General features: G+C 52.3%; 1 protein-coding gene across 2 annotated transcripts in view; it reads left to right on the plus strand.

The window, feature by feature from the left end:
- PDIA5 (protein disulfide isomerase family A member 5) overlaps window positions 1-21,070 on the plus strand; it is an 89,103-nt gene that overhangs the window by 22,183 nt on the left and 45,850 nt on the right. The window contains exons 3-7 of one of the 2 annotated variants that reach the window (XM_046659100.1): window positions 1,477-1,564; window positions 11,278-11,361; window positions 11,612-11,657; window positions 15,600-15,692; window positions 18,631-18,691. In XM_046659100.1, coding sequence (XP_046515056.1) covers window positions 1,477-1,564; window positions 11,278-11,361; window positions 11,612-11,657; window positions 15,600-15,692; window positions 18,631-18,691 — 372 coding nt within the window. The remainder of the gene's footprint in view (window positions 1-1,476; window positions 1,565-11,277; window positions 11,362-11,611; window positions 11,658-15,599; window positions 15,693-18,630; window positions 18,692-21,070) is intronic. The other variant, XM_046659101.1, reaches the window with a different exon arrangement.

Consider the following 21,070-nt stretch of genomic DNA (forward strand, 5'->3'; position numbering starts at 1 on the left):
TTCTGCCCTCGCCTGGCCACAGTCTTGGTTGCTGGCAGTGGAGCTCCCAGTGCTTCTGGCCTCCTGGCCTCCTGGCCTCCTCCCTGCTTGGCCATGGCCCTGGGCTGTTACTTTACCTTCCTGCCTCCTTGCCCAGGCCTGCTCCCGGACTTGTGGCCTTCAGTGGGCTTCAGGAGCGGCGTAGTGGCTGGGTTTTCTCCCCTCCCATCCTCCCAAGCAGTGCTTCCCTTTCTGCCGCTGAAACGCAGGGGTAGGGGAGGGGGCCTCACAGTGCTCTCCTTCAGTTTCCCTCCCGCCTCCCAGAGCCCAGTCTGAGCAGGGGAGCCATGGCCTTTCCCCCCTCACTGCTCCCCTCCTCCTGCTGCCCTGGTGGGGGTTCCTGGGAGGGCCTCCTTTGTGGATGCTTTTTGTTCTCAGCGTGCTTTGTATTCACAAACAGCTGCCATTACCCACCCTAGGAAGGGAGATCTGAGGAGTCAGATAATTCAGACGTCATTTCTGCTTGGCTTTGGAATGTATCATGTGGCTTTTGGTGGGGAAGGCAGCAGACTGCGCTCCCCACCAGCGTCTGAGTGGCGGGACTTTCGAGTGGGCTCACAGGTATAATGGGGGAAGGTGACACACTGGCCATAGCCGCTCTGCAGTGGACCCTTGCCGACTGCCAGTGTTGAAGTCCTGGCCACAGAGGCTCCATCCTCAAGAACCTGCCTCTCTTACAGTAGTTTCTAAGTGCTTTGCCCAGACACCTGGACCAACAAAAAAACTTTTCCTTTTTTGTGTTCATGCCACCCTGCCCCAAGGCATGGTCCACGCTTCTGCAGCTGACCCCCGAGGGACTGCCAGGCTGGCCCTTCCCCTGTTGCTTCTGGGAAATGGGCTGTGAAATGTGACTTGAATACACTTGGCACTGGTCCGTCAGAGACTAGTGTCACACATAAACCCCATTTAATCACCAGGTGGCACCGAGCCCCTAAATGACGTTATGATTCATAAGTAAAGGAAGGATCTGGTCCCTGCCCTCGTCAGCCCACAGTTTGGGCACTGGGACAGACGAGTGTGGAGCTGGCAAACTTGTTCCCTACTTTATAGAACTGTAATTTTTTTATAGAACTGCAATTATTTGGTTATAGAATTTTCAAAATTCATCTCAGAAAAGTGATGACTCAAAGATTCTACTGGGAGTTGAGGGTCCAGATGAGAGATTCTTGGAAGAGTGAGGCATGAAGTGTGGCTTAAAGGGGGTAAGTTGGGGGTCCTGTGTCTATGAGGAAGGCCCAGGAGGATGGCGGGAGCAGGGGTTTCTGAGCAGAGCTGGGCCGTTCTTGCAGAATGTTGATCATTGGGACAGTGTTTTGGCTGGTGCTCAGGACCTCACCTCTAAGCCTGGTCTCCATCCTTCCTCACCCCTGAGGGAAGACGGCAGGGGTGGCCGTGGTGCGCCTGGGCATAGATGTTTAATTTTTGTCTTTTTTACAGAGGCTGCAGCTGAAAGTCATCTCAGGTTATTGTCCACCGTGGCCCAGGCAGTGAAAGGACAAGGCACCATCTGCTGGGTAGACTGTGGGTATGTCCTGGGGACACGGGGCATGGTGGCTGGAGGGTGTGGAGGGAATTGTCCCTGATCAGTGCTGCAGGAGAGAAGATGTGGTGGAGAGAGCGCTGCAGGGACACCTCCCTGGCAGAATTGCAGGGCCACCAGGGGAAGGGGCTGGGCCGGGGAAGGGGCAGGTCCTGGCCCCCTCCTGTTCTTTGCAGCCCACCCCTCTTCTCCCTGCTGCCAGAGAGCTTTTACTTTTTATTCTGTTGTCATGTGTCCCTTGATTTTGTCTTCCCAGTGGGTGGCAGAGGGGGCCCTGTTTCGTAGAGGGGCCTTGATGCCCAGAGAGGCAATGTTATTTTCAAGGTCACCCTGTGAGCTTGCTAATGGGAGGTCTGCAGCAAGAACCGTGGGCTTTACCCGCAGCCCAGGTCATTGATAGAGGTCTTTGCTGCCTGCCACGCAAAGTGGGTGGGATGAGCGTTTTGTGAAACAGCTGACCCAACAGTTGCCTTGGCTTCCAGGTGCCTCAGTTAAATGTGTCAGTCCTGGACAGGTGGCTTAGTCCTTCCAGCTCTCTCCTCTGACCTGGGTCCCCACCCATCCACCCTCCTCTGCCTGTCCGGATGCCTGCACTGTGAGCCCCCTCTCCTCCTTCCTGACCCCCCTCCTCCCAGAGACTTTCCTGTCCGTGTTACCATGGCCGAATCAAGCCCCAGCCACAGAAGTGGTCCATAGGAAGAGAGCTCCCTCTTGGTGATGGAACTCCTCTGATTTTTTTGAGTTTGGGGGTTTGAGTCCGGGGGTACTTGGCTTCCCTTTCCTTTCAATCATGAGGAATAATTTCCACTTCCCTCTGTGTTCAGTGCTTTGCTGCTTGGCTATGTGTACACACAACCACACACACAACCCTCTTGTCATATATTAGCTTCCAGTTTAGCATAGATTGGCATAAACACCAAAAAAGACACACAGACAGTGAATGAACACAGGAAAAAAAGTAGCTAAGAACAGGTTTGTTCTTCGCATGTTTATTGAGCACCAGCTGTATGCAAGGTGCCGTGTTGCGCTTGGTGGATACCAGCGTTTCCATGTCCTTCTGACGGAGGACAAGCAGTGTTTCCAGAGCCACTGTGTCCAGCTGCTCCTCACCTGGACTTGGGGCTCATCAGGAGTCGGGGTTCGGGAGGAGGGAGAGGAGAAGGGACAGCATGCGCTCTGGTTAGGGCAGGAAGAGGTGGGGCTTTGTTGGGAAAGAGGCAATTCTTTTCCCGGATGGCCGTCAAGGTCTTTTGAGCCTTTAGTGTCGCTGTCCTTGCCTGAGTCGCAGCCCTGCTACTGCCCTGTGGGTTCAGGGAGCTTTCATGGGCTCCATTCCCTGCAGTCATCTTGCTTTGCCGTCTGAGTTCTAAACAGCTGTTTCGCAAATGAGCTTCTGCGGCACTCATTTCTAAGTTGGCCTCAAGCTTGTCTGCTCTGATTGGAGAGAATCAAAGGAGACTCATATTCTGACAAAGCCCTGAATGAGACCAGGGGAGAAGTCTTAGCCAAGCGGTGTTTGCTATGGGGTATGTGTGGGTGTGTGTGCGTGTGTGCGTGTGCACTCTCACATCTGGCCTCACACCTCCTGATTTATTCACACAACTTCATGGAAGAGACTGCTCACTAGACAGCTTGTGAGTTCTGAGCCGTTGGTTGATCCTAGTTCATAACTGGTCTGGAAGTGCTGGTCTTCAGGTGTGTCTCTGGCTCCCATGTCTTACCAGGGGTGCTCTATGTGACAGGCAAAGCAACAAAGCCTGTGAGGGGGAAAGGGCGCTTTGGAATCTCCATATCTGAAAGTGACACCGGTTCTACAGACGCTTATCACAGGGAGTCCCTATGCGGCTTGTGGGTGGCAGAAGCGGGCAGAAGAGCTCTGATTTAGTTGCATCCACCTGGGTCCACTCAGCAACCATTCCCGAGCTCTTCCTCTGTGCTTTGAGGTCCACAGATGGACAGCGGTGTCCTCATGGAGCTCAGTGTGCAAGGAGGAGGCAGACACCTAACCAGGTGATTATGGTCCAGGTGAAAAGTGCTGTTAATGGAGGCTCAATGTGTCACTTAATTCTTTCTGGAAAGGCTGAGAAAGGAGGAGGTGGAGTTCCAGTCTGGGGCAAAGACCTCAGAGGCCCAGGTCTTTCCAGTGCCCTGGCTTTCCCTGTGGGCAGCTCCCTGTGGGGTGGGCCCCGAGCTCTGTCTGGGGTCATGTGGCCAGTGTGTGTGGAGGTGGCAGTCCTGCTCTGCTCCAGAAATGGCAGGACTGCATGGGGCCGGGGTTAGTGTGTTAGGACAGACTAAGAAGATCAGGATTCAGGACTCATTTGGAGACATGATGTCTCAAGTCAATAAAAGTGCCAATGGGAGAAATAGTCCTGTGACTTTCAGTGTGCTAGAATGAAAACGTAGGGCACCTTAGAGCTTAAAAGAGGCGACCTTCAGAGAAAAGGGTGGACTGATCCCATAGCTGTCACTCAATTTATCCCTCTAAGAGGAAGTATAAACTGAAATGTGCAATAGCTTTTAAACAGTTCAGGTAAGTAGGTGGATAATGGAGCTATAATGGATTATGTTGGGAGCAGGAATATCTGGGTCCGACTTTGAAATCAGAGAGAGGGTGCAGCTCAGTCTTCCCAGAACAGCCCAAGGACAGAACTCAGGGCTCTAATCCAGGCAAGCCACCCTGGGTGTCAGTCCTCATGGATCACCAGGACCACCGTTACACGAGGGATCCCCCAGGGCATGAGCTGGTTCTGCCCTCCTGCTCAGCCACTGCCCCCAGACTTCTGAACCTGCCCCCTACATCCTTAGGGGACCCCCCCAATGTTAACTCCGGGGCCCTGTGGTGACTGTTCTCACTGTCCTCAATGCATTCGGTCTGTTGATGAGTCTGAACGAGATGCTCTGGGGACGTGCAGGGGCTCTGGGAACGCTTGCTGTTGCTGCCTGCAGTGGAGCAAACAGTCGTGTTTTGTCCCAGCTGCTGTTAAATAGCAGGGGGTCAGCCAGAGCGCGTCCCCTCGCATGGGCCCTGCTGAGGTTCCCCACCTCTCATCCTTCTCAGCTCTGCTTCCTGCCCTGCCAGCGAAGGGCTGAAGACTGGAATGGCAATGCAGGGCTTGGGGAGGGGTGACAGGCAGGTCAGGAGTGAGCAGCCCACTCTGCTTTCCCCTGGCAGGGCAGGTGGAGGGAGCAGGGGCATTCTGGGGCGAGGGCAGACTGTGCTGTGGTGCGAGGCGTCTCGAGTGTGTGGAGTGATGGCGGAGGCCCGGGTGGAAGGGTCAGCTCTGCTGCCTGCCAGCCCTATGCCCTTGGGCAGGTCAGTTACCTGAGTCTTGTTTCCTCATCTGTAAAATGGGACAGTAATACGTATCCTGCCTTCTTTCCAGGGCCGTGGTGAGGATCAGGTAAATGAAAGAAAGTTCTTTCTAGAGTAGAATTTAAATGTGAGATCCCCTTCGACTCTTATTATTTTTCATCTCGGCAGGGTTGTTCAGGGCATTCCAAGAGGAAGCTGGATGGGGAGCATTGGTGCGTTTGTTCTTCAACAGCTCTTTCTTGGATGAGGGTCCCTTGGATGTTGTGAGGATGCTCCTGAAGACAGTCTTGGGTGTGAGAGTTAGCCCCAGCAAAAGAGTGTTTTGCTCTGACCCTTAAGAAGAGTGCAGTGGAACTTGAGGGCTGCAGGTCAGGAGGCCTGGCTTTGAGTCCAGGCTCTGACAGCAAATAGCTGTGGCACCTTTGGCAAGTCGCTGCACCTCTCTGGGCTTCAGTTGAATCGTGTGTGAAACCTGGCGTCAAGTCTTCCAAGTTGCTCTCATCCCTAAATAACCTAGTTCAGAAAATCCTGTAATCTGCCAGGCTTGATGTGTGGTGTGTATGTGTGGAAGTAGGTGGTAGGGGTGTGGCTATCAGTTTTGGGGGTCTCTCTCTCTCTCCCCGCCCCCATCCTGGGTGTCTGCTTCTTTGCCTCTCCTCTCCTTCCCTCTGAGCGTCCCTCCTCTGTCCCCCTCCCTCACTGGTTTCTGAGGCCCCTTCCCTTCTCTGGGTCCTGCCTCTCCCATTCTTTTGGTCTTTTTCCTCCTCCCTTCTCTATGTGGATGTCTCTTTTCCTCTTTTTCTCGCTTTTCCCGCTCTTCTCCCTACCCCTGCTTGCGCGCCTGCAGGCTCACAAACCCGTCCACCTTGGTCATCTCCCAGGTCCCAGGCCCTGTCGCTTGTTGCTGTGAGGTGTCTGCAGGATGTCTGGCTTCTGTCCAGGGTTTGTCAGCTCTCCCTCCCCTCTCTCTACCTCCTGGCTCAGCCCTCTGCAGCCACGCTCAGTTGGCGGGAGGTGGTTGTCCGGTGTTCAGTGGGTTGTGTGGGAGGGAGTTGGTATTCCCCTCATGCCCTGCAGCCTGGCGTCGGGCTCGGCCTTGGCCTGCTGCTGTCTAGGCCACTGAGCTGGAGCCAGCAGGCAGGCGCTGTGCCTGGTATGCTAATTCCTGGGGCTGATTCTCACTGGGCCCAGACTGCCCAATCGGATGCTCACTGCTTTCCCTTCCTGAGGGTTTAAGGTCATTACCTAACCGCATGTGCCTTCTTCCCTGCTCTCTTTCTCCCATCTGCTTTATTTCCCTTGGATCAGTGTTGGCTTCCCCAGATCCAAGATTTGGGGACTGCCAGGGCAAGCATAGCTTATTTTGAAGTCCTGTGTTTTCTTCTAAAAAGTATTTGAACTTAGCATTTGCTCCTTTATATGTAAGCTTGTTTCACCTTACTTACCATGGGATAAAGTGGACTCCTAGAAGTGCTGTGTTTCTCTTGTGACTTCAGAGACCTGCTGGCAGGTTGCTGTGCACTCAGTGGGGTGACGTGTCCCCAGCTGGGGAGCAGAGCCTCCAAATTGCTGGCTGGGAGGCAGATGGAGGAGAAGGCCCGCTCCTCTCTCTCTTGTTCCATCACTTTTATTAACTGTGCTGCATAATTCATACTTGATTGTGTGCCTTCTTGAGGCAGGTGCCAAGGAGAACAGCCAGACCTGGGAGGATCCCTGTCGCAGCGAGTCCCTGCATCAGGGAGTGCTGTGTGACCACCAGGGTCTGTCCACAGTTCAGGCCCAGCTCTTCCAGGGCTGCTCTGTCTCCTGCCTTGTGTCCTGCAGCGATAGCCTTCCATGTTGTCCTTGGGATGTGGCACCTGGCAGTCACTCTGACAGTATTTCTTGCTCACTTCCCTGTCTCCCATTTTCTTCATGTCTCTGAAGGGAGGGTACTTCCTACCTTTCCCTCCCCCCGCTCCCCCCTCCCCCCAGGGGTCACAGGTCCATCTGCTCAGAAGCCTGCCATGTTAGACCCGGCAGATGGGAGAAAGAGACTCACCCCTTCTTTGATGGGGAAATGGAACCCAGGAAGGCGGGGCTAGCCAAGGGCACATAGTGGCTAAGATAGGCAGGGGCCTTCCTCTGGTCCTGAGTGTGGTCTCCTTTCTGCCCTGCCGCAGGGGGCTGCCCACAGTGTGTGAGGACATAAGGAAGCTGACTGGCCGAGTGGGGAGCCGGTTGGGGCGCTTGGAGAGAGATGACGGAGGTTCAGATCTTTTTGAGTCTCCACCTACTATCCTGGGTTCTGGCTCCTGGTTCTTCTGTCAGGATACAGGTGGCCTGCCTTGGTGCTGTAATAATTCTTGACCCTGTAGAGGAATTGCAAGCTCCGTTCAGCTCACGTGGACGACTCGCATTTTTGAGCTCGGGAAGCCGAAGGTCCTCAGAGGTCACAGGCTGGCTAATGGCGGAGTCAGCTCTAGAAGCTGCTGGTCATTCCAGCTGGCAGCTGGGCTTTCCTCCAGGGAGAGTTCGGTCCTTAGGTTGCAACTTTCAAGTTGCATACCTGCCCTTCCTGAGTCCCCAGGTCCTTGTTTTTTCCCTTTCCTCCTGCTCTCACCCCACCTTTCGTCCCTGGTCTGCCTGCCAGGAGCCTATTGCAGTCTCTTGGGTGATCGTTACTGTACGTGAAGATCTAGTAAGCACAACACCATGCACCAGCAGCAGCCACCGCACACAACAAATTCAAATGAACACGAGTGTGGGTGTGTCTCTCTGGCCGGGGTGGGGAGGAAAGCGTGTACAGGCCTCTGTAATCTTTTCCTCCACATTCTCTGTAGAGGAGAGCCAAGGGACACAGGGTGGGATAGGATGTAGCAGGTCGTGGGTGAGTAAACGGGCAGGGGGAGGCGGGCTCCAGCCTCCCCAGCAGACAAACGGCTGGTTCCTGCCAGACGGTCAAGGAAGGGCAGGTGAGGGCCTTTGCCCGGCCAGTCGGCTCTTCATGACCCCTGGTTTTCGCCCTCCCTCTCCATGCCGCAAAGCGGCTCTTTCCCTGCTCCCTGCCTTTGTCTCCTTTTCCCCTAGGGCCTCAGTCACCCGCTGGGGGAGGGAGGTGGAGAGGGAGGCAGCCAGTAGATCAATTAATTGTCCTTAATCTATCAGCCCAGATCCTTTTAAGTCCCTGAGCTTGGGTAATTTCTCTTCCCTTCTTGAACTCTCATGACTTTTATTGTCTGTACTGCACAATTAGTGCATGTGCGCACACACACGCACGCGCACACACTCATGCATTCTGAGAGACAGGGAGGAGGGAGTGGATCTGGGAGAACACTGTCAGGAGCTGTCACCTGGTAAGATTCCTGGAGCACGATAGATAGAGCCCAGAGCCTCCTCCCAGCGACAAGACAGCATCATTCCTTCACTCATTCACTCATTCACTCAGGTTATTTATAGAGGGCCTGCTGTGTGCCAGCTGCTGCTGTACTTGGGGAGATAGCTGTGAGCAAAACAAAGCTCTCCCCTTCACGGAGCGCACGTTCCTGAGGGGCTGACGGTCAGATGTGGGGATGTGCTGTGGAGAGAAAGACGGCAGGGAAGCCAGACGGTGGGGGCTGGAGGTGGGTGGCTGAGGCTCTGGGGTCTGTGCCAGAGGTGCTCAGAGAGGACAGGACACCGTAGCCCCATGTACCCCTCTGAGAATGTGTGCATTCGTATTTGTGTGTGTGTGTGTGTGTGTGTGTGTCTGTCTGTCTGTAGGGGGCGGGGCAGAGGAGGGACCCTTGGGGAGTGTCGTATACCCTCTGGAGGGAAGAGGTTGCAACAAGGAATCCTGTGGCAGAGACAGTGCTGTGATTCCCTGACTGGAGTCGGGGCCACAGGCTGCAGGCTGGGCGGGACCCGTGGGCGGGGGGTGCACACTGAGGAACAGGCGGGAGGCCCTCGGTGCCCTCCAGCCCCACGCGGCCAAGCTGGTTGGTTCAGAGCGTTGCTCCTAAGCCTGGCCTGGGCTCACCGGGCACCTAAGGCTGCAGCAGTCAGGCTTTTTCATGGAGTGGGTTCTGCAGAGCAGGCAGGGGTTGGGTTGGAATGACTCTGAGCCCTGCCACTCTTCTCTCTGCTTTGGGAAAGTCACAGGAAGAGGCTCCAGCCAGGCTGAGTGCAAGAGAGAGCTGGCATGGGGCGCCCTTCTCCCCTCAGTTGGCTGCCTTGCAGAGTCTGAGCAGTCGTGCAGCTGCAGCAGTGTGAGCAGGCCCTTCGGGTGCCCCTGCTGGATGTCAGGATGGGGCTGAGGGGGGCCATGGCCTCTGAGACTTAGCTCGTGCCCCAGCCACTGTTCATTGTTGCAGTCAGGTGGACGGTAGGTGGTTGCAGAAACGGCTGTGCCCAGCAGAACAAAGCCGGACAAGGACAGTGCCAAGTGAGTGGTTGAACATCCCAAGTTGAGCCCTCTCTCCTGGGGCGTTAACTCAGGCAGGAGAGGGCACCCCAGACAAAGTTGTTCTCAAACAGACCTGCGGCCTGTCAGTGTGGTCTCACCACGAGCCCCTGCAGGACAGGGCTAATAGGCATTGTCAGTGGAGTCATGTATGGCATCGCCACGGGCCTTCAGGGTCAGTTTCCAGCTGCTGGCGGCCGTGCGCTGCCTTTCTAGGGGCCTTCTGAGGTAGACTTGGCCCTTCTGGGTCTCCTCCCCTCCAGGCTTGGTCCTGCCCTCTGGACTCTCCCTGTCTTAAGGATACTGGTTGCTTAGGGAAGCAGCCATTGCAATGTCATTAGCCTGTCCTTTCTGAATTTGTCATGCATTTCCTGAGTCCCTGCTGTTGGCCGGCCTGGCCTGGAAGCCACAGTGATGGCTAACAACAGGCAAGACTAAATAGAGAGGGAAAGCCCTAGGGTGGGGGCGGGTGGGTGGCCCTGGGAGTAACTGATACTCCCCCCTACGCCACACCCCGCCCCCCCCCCCCCCCAACACACACACGTCTCCTGGATGACATGCTTCTTGAATTGCAAATTGTATGTTTACACTTAGAATGAGGTCTCACAATTTTGGTTGTCCATTGATGAGTGTTGCCTTCAGAATTGAGCTGAATGGTTTAATTAGTCCATCTGTTCTGGGGCTGGTGCACAGCTGTGTGAAGCTGATGACCGGAGAAGGTGGTGAGGTATGTGAACAGGTGGGAGATGAGGGACTTCCCTCAGGTGGCTGTCTTACCTGGCAGAACAAAGTTTCTCATGCAGTGTAGTCAGCAGGGACCAGTGGGGGTTGGGTGGCTGAGAAGCCCTCACTGAGTCCATTCAGATCTGGGGAGAGGCCCTGAAGTAAGGCGTAGGCCCCACATGGGTGGGATTGCTGACCGCCTTTGGCTGGTTGTTGAGCAGACTTGGCTGAGTATGGCGAGGTCATGGGGAGCTGTGAAAGCAGGTAAGGTCTCTGAGGGGCTGGCGGAGGGCATGCTGGAGGTGGCCAGGAGGAAGAGCCAGCGAAGGATGAGGGCATGCATCAGAATCACCTGTAAGCCTCCTTAAAACACAGATGTTCCAGTACCCGCAGAGCTTTGATTCAGTCAGGCTGGGAGGGGACTGGGAATCTGCATTTGTCACAGCTTCCTAGGTGATGCTGATGCTCTGGTCCAGGGACGACACCTTGAGAACCATTGGTCTAACAGGAAGGAAACCAAGATTAGATGAGTTCATGCGTGAGCACTTTGTAAATGATGAATGGCAGCTGACAGACAGTTCTTATTAGAAGAATTTCTAAGTGCGAGAGTGTGATATTGCAGACGCCAGCACTTCACGGAAGCTTTCCCCGTCTCCCTTCTCCTTTCGTCAATACCTGGTCAGATTTCATACCTTCCTCAACATCGTAGCACATTTTCCTCTCAGCCTGGTCAGATGGTCTGCAGCAGGTGCCATATGGCACACTGTAGAGCTCTAAAAACAAAACCTTGCTTGAGCTCGAGGCAGAGATGCTGAAGTGATGATCTGGGGAGGGCCAGGAAGTCAGTATTGCTTTAAACGTCCCCAGGTGATTCGAACGAGCAGCCAGGCTCGGGGGCCACTGATCCATACTGTGAGTTTATTTTTCTTCTTAAAATGGGCTGTCCACCGCCTACACTTCTGGGGCGCGTCCGTTGTCCGGACCTCTCTGTGTTGCCTCTTACAAGTAGTGATCCGTCCTTCCCGCCTGCCTGTCCTTGTCTCTCTCGATCAGCCCGTTTCCTGTTGGTTCCTCTCCTTCCTCCAGTTCTCTGAGAATGCGTCTGTGGTGAGGTCCTCACTTGCTGCTGAGAATTCCAAGTTACCTGGCTTATTCTTAGGCCACCAACAAATTGTGCTCTGTCAACACCTGCGTGAGGACTTCAGGTAACAAATGGTTCCTGACATTTTTGTCTTTCAGTGATGCAGAGAGTAGAAAATTGTGCAAGAAGATGAAGGTTGACCTGAGCCCGAAGGACAAAAAGGTTGAATTATTCCATTACCAGTAAGTACACGTGGGTATTTCCAATTTCTAAGTAAGTGCTGAAAGCTTTCATTGGTATTGTCAGTGAACAGGGATTTTTAGTTAGATTAATTTTATTTCAGAATGATTTTTTTTCCTGTGTTTACAATTATTTCTTTTAAAAATCCTGAGCTGTGTCCAATAGCTGAATCTTAAGATGCTTCAGGAAACCAGAGGTATGCATCTTCACAACCATTCCTAAAGTTAACACCTCTTTCTCCTCATTTGACAGGGATGGTGCATTTCATACTGAATATAACCGAGCTGTGACATTTAAGGTAAATTTACCTCCCTCATTCTCAGCAGAGGTGGAGTCTGAATGGACCCCAGAAGTCTGGCAGGTTCTCTCTGAGAGAACAAAGGGCAGGTTGCACAGGTAGCTCTTCTGAATGACCTGAGGGATTCTTATCTCTAGAGCACCTGTCAGCAGAATATCTAGAGAAGGTTGTAACTGTTACCACAGTGGGGATGACTGGCCTTGTACAGGGCTTGTGAATCTCTCCGCAGTTGTCTACTGAGATGTGTGACATCCCACCTCTCCCCCTCAAAGGCCTGGGTCCCCCTTTGCTGTGGCTTTAAGCCCTCCTTGATCTCTGTGGTCATGTCTCCAGTGGTGGCCCACAGGCCAGAGGGGACTTGCCTCTTGCAACGTGCAGGACATGGCAGCTTGGCACCTTTGGGCTGATGCAGCTTGTTCCAGATGAGATGCCCATGTCACTGGGGCGTTCGCGGCTACAAATGCAATTTAGAAGAAGAACGAGTGTCACTGGAAGCCTGGGTGGAGATCTGTGACCTGCAGGTGCTGTCCTGTTACACAAAGCAGCTGCCCCGCCCTGAGTCCTTTTGCTGCCTTCGGCTTCTCCTCGTTCAGCACACGCATTTCCTTCATCACACATCTTCTACCTCTGGCCCAGGCAGTGTGCCCCTGCCTGGTGGGGGCCATCTGTTTCTTCTGTTCCGTGAGAGGTTAGACTCACTCAGACTCTCATGCTTCTCACACTGGGGTGGACCCTGGGCTCCTCTCTCTGTCTGTGCAGCTGTCTGTGCCCCTGTCCCACTGCCTCTCTCCCCCCATCTCCCTGGTCATTTCTTGTTTATCCACCAACACTTGTTCTTTTTTAAGTTGCTGCAGCTTTTACCTTATGCAGACTCAGCTGATTACTCATCATCTTAACACCCACTTAGACACTTAGAGAAAATTCTACCAATTAGAGCTGCTTAACCCCTCCTATTCTGTGTTAAGACATCAACTGAAGTCCTTGGAGAGAACACATACTCCCCAGGAACATGGTTTAGCTTGGTGGGATGGGGAGGTGCTTATGCAGTGATGGAAAGAAGAGACGGGCTTTTTGGTTTGGGAGGTTGTGTTCAGTTTTTATTTAGCCGGCCCTCTGAGAAGTCTGTGCTGAGATCATGGAGCAGGGCCTAGCAGCTGCTTACAACTGTAGTAGCAGGAGAGGAGCAAGGAGCCCGGGTGCTCTGAGCTTGCCTGGGTCGGGGAAGCCGAGTTCTGCCCTTTGTCTGCCTCCTTACAAAGACCAGGTGTGTAGGAGCTGCTCGCTCTCCTCCTTCCTGTGATTTCTGCTTCAGCAAGCAGGGGGAGTGGGCTGAGCATCGTACGGAGTCAGAGTCTTTAGCGGAGAGAGAACATCCTTGGTCCCAGGGTCCCCAAAGCCTACTAGGGCCATCACGGACTGGGCTAGAGTCCAGGAGTTCTCCAGGGCAGGGGGATGTGGCCTAGTGATCCCGTGACTCCCTGATGGCTTCTGCTTTTCAGCAGAAGCAGCCAAGACCAAAGCCCTCCTTGGTCACGGACTAGTTTTCCTTCCAGGGTTTCTCCTGGGCCCCTCTCTCTCCAAGAGAGAAAGTGGAGCCTCTGGCAGGGCGGGCATACAGTCTCAGGCTCATGCTCTGGCTACTGTTGCCATCATCCTGTATGGTTCAGCAGGGCCTGGTCACAGGGACTGTGCCACAGCCCCTGGAGAGGCCAGCAGCCAGATAAGTGAGGGTGAAGAGCAGGAAACTCAAAGAGGGGAACTTCCTGTTTAGGCGGCCTTTTGCTTGTCGGCAGTCTGTCCAGCAAAATTCTTGGTGTGTGAAATGGTGAGGACCAGAGGTGCTGGGAAGCTGAAACTCAGATGGCCCTCTGATGACCTTCTCCTGAGGCCCTGGAGCTGCGAGTATGGTTTCCCAGCCATGAAGACATCCTGAAGACCAAGGGGTGGGTGTGGACCATTTCCCTCAGGTTCAGAGCACCCCGAATAGACGGCTGGGTGGGAGTTGTCCCAGGTGCTTCTCTCTGCAGACTTTCCCACCAGAGGTCTTGTCAGTTAGACCGATTCGGAGAGAACCTGTGGATGGGATTATTCATCCATCCATCCGTAGAAGAAGAATCTCCACCTGAAAAGCCAATGATTGCTAGTATGAAAATTTCATTTGTTACCTTAGGAGAGGCGATCTCTTTCCTTTTTCCATCCACATCATCTTTTCTCGTTGATGCTGATGGGGGGTGCGCATAGGGGGCTGGGGAGGCTGTGCTAACCCTTTAACTCTGCTCGTGCTGGTATAGGACAGGCCCCGCCCAGAGCAGTGGTTCCTATCCACTTTGGGTTCCTGATCCCACTGAGAATCTCCTGAAAGCCAGGGACCTTCTCCCTAGAAACAGTGCGTGTGCGTACATTAAAGTAAGTGTTTCCCTTGAGTCTGGGGTTTCACAGACTCCCGAAGTCCACTGTGCACCCTTGATTGAGAACCCCCTGCACCAGGTATTTCTGGAACAGCAGGCAGGTGGGCACCTGTAAGCGTCTCTCTCACATGGCCCAGGTGGGCAGGTGCCTCTGCAGCTGTGGGTGAGTGTGGCTCTCAGGAAGGTCCTGCCGGTTCCATTGTGGCTTATGTTGTCACGGTGAAGCTTCAATAGGGGACTGAGGGAGGTGGATCTGCCATCGCCCTGGTACAAATGGCCCTTCTTCTCTCGCCAGGGGGCATTTCTCAGCTCCATTTGGATGGACAGGGAGCATTACCTGAATGAAATCCTATGAAGTCTTGCCTGTCTCCCCTTCTTCTGTAGTGGCTCTTTCTAAATAGGAGTTGCCAGAAATAAGCCTCAGCGAGGTCCTCTGCGTGTGACCAGTGGATGGGCTGAATGCACAGCCTCACTAAGGCGGTGTTAACCTTTCCCGCCTCAGACTCCCCTACCCCCGACAGACACACCCAGATCATCATCTGCTCACTGGAGCTCCATCAAAATGGACAGAAGTAACAGAATGTGCATCAGACAGGGGACACTGAGGCCAGCTTCTCCCCTGCAGGCCACTTGGAGGGGTGGAGGCTTGGCTGGTTTCTGGTCCCCATTCCTGGCTCTCGCAGACTTAGAGCACCACGTCCCAGAGTGACTGTTGGAGAAGAAAGGGAATGCCTCCTCTGTCCTGGGCCAGTGACACGGCAGGTGGGGAGGGGAACGGAGAGGGACATACCCCCGCCATGTGTCTTCCCCGAGGGGAGCAGAAGTTTGAGTTAATTGTCCACCTGACAAAGGCTAGTTAAGTGCTTTATCGAAGGTCTTTGTCAGATCTTCATCCTGGGCCGTCTAGAAGGGAGCTCTTCAAGGAGAGAATACAGCAACCAGGTGGCCACAGAGGTGAGCAGCTTGCCCTGGGGCTTCCTGGTCTGAGCCCCACAGAGGGTGATCAGGATTCAGCTCACTTCCAAGTCATTGTAGGTCATGAAACACCAAACAGGTCACAAGTAGGTATGGTTACCTGCTTATGCAATTGACAGTTTTAGTGGCTGCATGAATATGGAAGTCAATGCTTTGGACAGGACTGGAGACCTTTATTCAAACTGATCAGAGAGACTTTCTGGAGGAGCTGAAATTTAGTAGAAGCATGAGTGTCTCTGGTTTGAATGAGCCAACTAATTGTCTCACATTTCCTCTTTTTTGTCCTGAAGAAGCATGGTAGGTATGGATCAGTTGACCAGAGTGAGGTGTCGTGTGGCTGAAAAGTCCTGGTGGGGGTGGTGGGTACATTTTTAGTGCTCTTAGCAGTGCTGTCAGTGGGTGGTGGAGTGGCACACCCCAAGAGTTTGCCCATGTGCCACGTGCGGTCCCGTTCCAGGCAGCGGGGTCTCCAGGCAGGATAACAGGGCAGCTTCCCAATTCCCCCAACTCCCTCTTTCCTGGCTAAAATGAGTCTTTCCTTCTCTCTTCTTTTCCTCAGTCCTTAGTGGCCTTTCTGAAGGATCCAAAAGGACCCCCGCTGTGGGAGGAAGATCCTGGAGCCAAAGATGTGGTTCACATTGACAGTGAAAAGGTAATTTATTCCCCATCACTTCTGATGGATGCGGGAAGCTTCCCCAAACCAGGGTCTCCTGAGGAGAGAGGCCCAGGGACTGAGAAGTGGGAGTGTCTGGAGCTGGGCCAAGGCCCTGATATCTGCGTCGTCTTACAACTCGTGAGGGAACAACCAGATCATCACAGGCTAGCTGCCTGAGAGCTTCATTTGTTTTTCGCTGCCTTATTTAATGTATTTTAATGTATTCAGATTTTTCTGAAAGGAATATCGATTTAAATGTCCTCTCCTTATTATGTAATCTGATTGTTGCTGGGATTGGCTTTGTGTTTTTTTTTTAAGTGGGTTTTGGTTTTTGGCTTTTTTAAAGAATCATCTGAGAGGTTTGGGTTGGATTCCCAGAGACTGGGGTCAGGACTCTACAATTCTGAGTCGTTGTGTAACTTTGAACAAATTATTTACCCTCTTCAGCTTCAATTTCTGGATTTGGCTGGGGTGGGGGTGGAAGGGTGATTCTGATTTATAGTCTCTGTACAGCCTTGACCCTCCTTCTTTCGAAGCCTGTCCTGCCGAACCTGAGTGTGCTTTATCCATGTGTACGTGTGTGTGCGTCATGCACACGTGTGTGCTTTGCTTATTTGGCTCTGCCTTCACAAAAGGATGGGCAAGATCTTCTCTGCTACATTTCAAGTGATCTGTGAGGCAAGCCGTGCTTTTTGTAGATGGAGGGAGAATGTTCTTATCTTGATAACATAAAATGTACCTTTTATGTTCCTCTGCCTCCTCTCCCTTTTCATTTAAAATTATTGACTCTTGATGCTTGTTAGCCCAAAAGAAAATGATGCCGTTTGTACTTCCTGGGGGAATCCTGTGTGATCATTGTGGTCTAACCAAGAGGGTCTGTGGTGATTTGACTTAAGGGGCTGGCATCAACATTTCTCTGAGATAGAAAGTGCCAGTATTCTTGGATAGAAGACAAAGCCTTTTCAAAAAGCTTGTTGGGGGCAAGGGAAGAGGGACAAGTGTCAGGAGGTGGTGGCCTCTGTGCCTTTAGCTATGAAAAAACAGCGTGACTGATTGTTGCTCCTGGTAGATTTCATGATAGTACGTGTTTATAGCCTCTCTGGAAGGTCATTGTCTGCTGCCTCCCTCCCCCAAATCTTCATGGCCTGAAACTCCTAAGATTACTCTTCTCTAACCAGAAGTATTCAGCAGAAATATTTTTTCCACACCTGTAGGCAATCCTCTTGTTACACTTTGTGTTGTCTTCTCTCCTGTAGGAGTATAAGGTACAGCTGCTTTCTGCTAATAGAATCCCCACATAAAATTACCAAAAGTTCCAAATTCACGTTTGAATTGCTGATTCATATTAGCTTAGGTTTCCACACTTATTGAAGGTAATTAAGCATCCTCGAGTGTAATATAATATTTGTTACTACTCAGGGTATGAAACCAAATTGCTGCAGGCTCAGAAAAACCTCTTCTTCTCGGATCTTTTGCCAGGTTTTATCTTGAGAGATTCCAGAAGATCATGTTCAAAGTGTTTGCATGCTTCACCCCAGTCAAGGTCAAAGATCTTGGTTACTAATTCTGCCTTAACCCTCTAGTTATGTAAACAAGAGTCAACATCTTCAGAATTTATTATAAAATGTTTTAAATTCCCCAAAAATATTTGTAATCTTTTTTATCCAACTGAAAATGATAAATAATACATATTCATTGTTGAAAATTTAGAAAGTACAGTTTAAGCATAAAAAGCTTAAGCATAAAAGAAAAAAAAACCCACTCCATCCTTTCCCACTGAGAGATGCTCAGTGCTGGTATTTTCTGCAGCCTCGCAGACTTTCAACATAATGCATACATAAATGTTTTTACTCAGAAAAGTGTCATTACATTTTATGTGCTCTTTTGTAACTTGCTTTTCCCCCCACTTAATGTAACATGCACATCTTATTGTAACATTAAATATTCCTCGTCATCATCTGTAACGACGCAGTAGTGTTCCATTGTGTGGGATGGACCATCATCTATTTACCTAATGTCTTGTTGCTGCCAGAAAGCTGCATTTTGAAATTTCCTCTTATTTTTCTTATTATTCAAAAGAGAAAAACCTCTAATTTTCTTCTCTGGAAACTGGTTAGAGGAGCTTATTTAATCAAAATATGCTCCGTCATCGTGCTTCTCCACAGTCCTTGATAGATGTGCTCTTTCCCGAACATCATTGACTCGCTGGAGGAAGTCTCCATCAGCACTGTTGTGACCATTTGTCTTTGTACATTTATTGTATTTATTTAACAAATAATTATATATTGCCTAATGATGTGCCAGGCACTGTTCTGGGGGTTTTACGAATACAAGTGATCCTTTTAGCTTGTAACCTTCTGGGGGGTGGGGGCTCACGCCTCATCCTTGTGCTCTTGTGTGCACAGTGGACTCGTGGGGACATGGGCAGTGGTGGTCAGGCTGGGGCTGGGGGAAAAATTAGCGGGTGTGTGTTTAACCCCGTGTCACAGTGGCAAGCAGATCCCATCTGAAAACATCAACCCCACCACAGCAAGACGGCTCCATAAATCACATGAAGAAGGGGCTGCCTGGTCTACAGCCTCATGAGATACAGATAGCTCCTTGCAATTTTCATTATTCAGGTGAAGCTTCAAGTAAGGCTAGTAGCCTGGTCCTGACTACTTCATCCCACCAAGTGGCCTTGGGAAAGCCATTTGTCCCCCAGGGCCTCAGTTTCCCCATCTGTAATATGAGAGGGTAGTCTAGAATGGATCGTCTCTGAGGTTCTTTCAGCTCCTCACATGCCACGACTCTGTACTGGATCCTCTGCTCCCCAGGTCAGACTGTGGGGTTTCTGAAGTGCTCGCCCGCCCCCCCACCACTGTAGGTCCCTGCAGGGATGGCGCCTTCGGTACTCTGTTGTCTGTGACCTGCGTGTTCTCTGTTTGTGTCTCAGGACTTCAGACGGCTCCTGAAGAAGGAAGAGAAGCCACTCCTGATGATGTTCTATGCACCCTGTGAGTGACCTTTCTCCTTTGGGCTAGAGTTGGTTGTTCAGACTCTTGGGGGGCAGCTGGGAGTTGCAAGGGGGTGCTGGGAACTAGCCCCCGGTCTCTCACCTAGGATGCCGCTCCCTGTTGCTCACTCTGGCTCTCCGTCTGTGCCTCTCTTCCTTCATGTTTGCCTTTTCATCTGGCTCCTCCCCTCCTGCCGTCCACGTCAGTTTTTCTCTCACTAGAATTGGCATCCTTCTGCCGCTTCACTCCGAGCTGCACCCAGCAAATACACGGGTCCCTCTCCAGGTGCCTCCGCCTTCCCCTGCCCCTCTGCCTCCCGTGGGCCTGGAGCCCCTTTCCTGCCTGCTGTGTGCTTGCTGGAGCCACACCTCAGCCTCGGCACATGCTCTGAGGTGTACCTGCTGCTCACCGTCCAGAGCCTGGCTGGCCTCTGGGGCAGCCACTGGTCCAGCTCTGGCTCCTGCTCACCTTGCTGGTGCCACTTGGAAGGACCAGGGAGAAAAGGGCGCCGTACTTGGGTTCAGTCTCTGTATGAGGCAAGAGGCCATGGGAATACAAGATCGTTGAGATGACAAGCAGAGACCTGGGTTCTGATTCCAGCTCTGCCACCACTGAGCTGGGTGACCTTGTCAAGTCCTTCATCTCTGTGCCTCAGGTTCCATTTCTTTAAGAGAAGGGGGTTGGATCAGGGCAGTGGCTTTCAAACTTTTTGACTGCATTTCACAGTATTAAAAATATTTTACCTTGTAACCCAGTACTATAAGTATATGTAAATTATATGTAAATAAGCTGAAACAGGAGTTTCACAAAACTATACTTACCCTTACTACATGCCACCCACTTTACCAGATCTGGTGCCTACTGATCTTTTCCTTTCTCTTCTGTTTTATTTAAAAGTTACTGGTTTTTCCTCCTCCTTCATAACCCTCTAATAAAGGGTCAGCAAACTATGGCCCATGGGCTGGCCAGCTTTTTTTGTAACTTAACTTTTGTTGGGACACAGCCACATCCGTTCGTTTCTATGTTGTCTGGCTGCTTGCAGGCTACAGCAGCAGGGCTGAGTGGTTGACCGTGTGCCCGGCAGAGCCTCAGCTTTTCCCTGTGTGGGCTACACCTGCGTGTGAATGGCCCTTCCCACAGATTGAGAAGCCCTGGATTAGAGCCTGTGGAAGGCCCTTCGAGCCATGACTTAAGGAACAGAGATGCCCCTCAGGCAGCCAGAGCCTACAGGCTGGAGAGGGGCTGGGTGTGGTGGGAGGTGGGTATGTCCAGGCGTGACTGTGGCTGTGGTGGGCGGCATCGTGTGGCACCAGGCTCTGTTTACTGTGGAAAGCCAGCTTCCATTCCCCCTCCCTGAGAAGCTCTTTGAGCAAAGGCCCCTCCCACCTCCACCCTGGTGACCGCACCTCCCCAGCCGCATGCCTTCTGTGAGGCCCTGGTGGGTCTGTCTGACCCCGGCCTGTGGCTTGTTCACTGTGACAACAGTCTCTCCTCAGCCCATGTTGATTGCTAGGTGTCCTCCCACCTGAACTCCCCCAGACACTGTGCTTGCCCCAGGGCTGTGCCTGTCTGTGGAAGAAGCCCTGCTGTGCCACTTGCTGTTAGACCCAGCTCTGCCCAGAGCGGTCTGCAGCTTACCCCTCGGTCATGCTCTTTAGGAATGTTCACTGGTTGCTTTTCCCCTTTTTGTTTCTCCTTGGAGGGATCTTACTGACTCCCCAGCTGTGAATTTCAGGAATTGTCCGCCTACGCAGCCCCTTGAGGACCGGCCTCCTTTGGTTTATCTCAGCACCATTCAGGACTCAACATGCTAGTTAAATGAGACAGAGTGTATGCCAGGGCACAGTACACATCACAGGCTGGGTCATGGCATAACCGTGCGGGTTTCAGTGTGATGACACTAGTTAATCACTTACCAAGAGTGGTTCACCAGCAGTTTGCCCCTGAATGTGTGTGCCACCACCCCTCATGCCCCAGACTTTCTGCAGCGTGCCCAGCCCACTCCTCAAGTAGACAGAGATGGGAGCATAGTTGCTATCTTTATGTAACAGAAAGCTGGGGTGGGAGAAGTTAGGTTCCATGTAGGTGTCACAGAGCAATTAGTACTGGGGGAGGGAGGGTGAAAACTCGGAGCTGTTATCTTCACACCTGCGGTGGAGGGGCCAGGTTGGATGGCCGCCTCCTTTTGTTGTTGTTTTTAATGAAACAGACTTGTGCTTTTATTACACAATCAAGCCTGCATGGCCTCATCATTCAGCTTATTCCTGGGAAACACACCAACTCCCTAACTGGGAAGCCTTTTAGAACTCTGATCCTTTGACCACATTTGGGGTGAATGAACCCAGAGGCAGTGGGAGCCTTTAGTTGTGACAAGGAATC

Source organism: Equus quagga, chromosome 4 (genome assembly GCF_021613505.1).
Source record: "Equus quagga isolate Etosha38 chromosome 4, UCLA_HA_Equagga_1.0, whole genome shotgun sequence".
Taxonomy (NCBI): domain Eukaryota; kingdom Metazoa; phylum Chordata; class Mammalia; order Perissodactyla; family Equidae; genus Equus; species Equus quagga.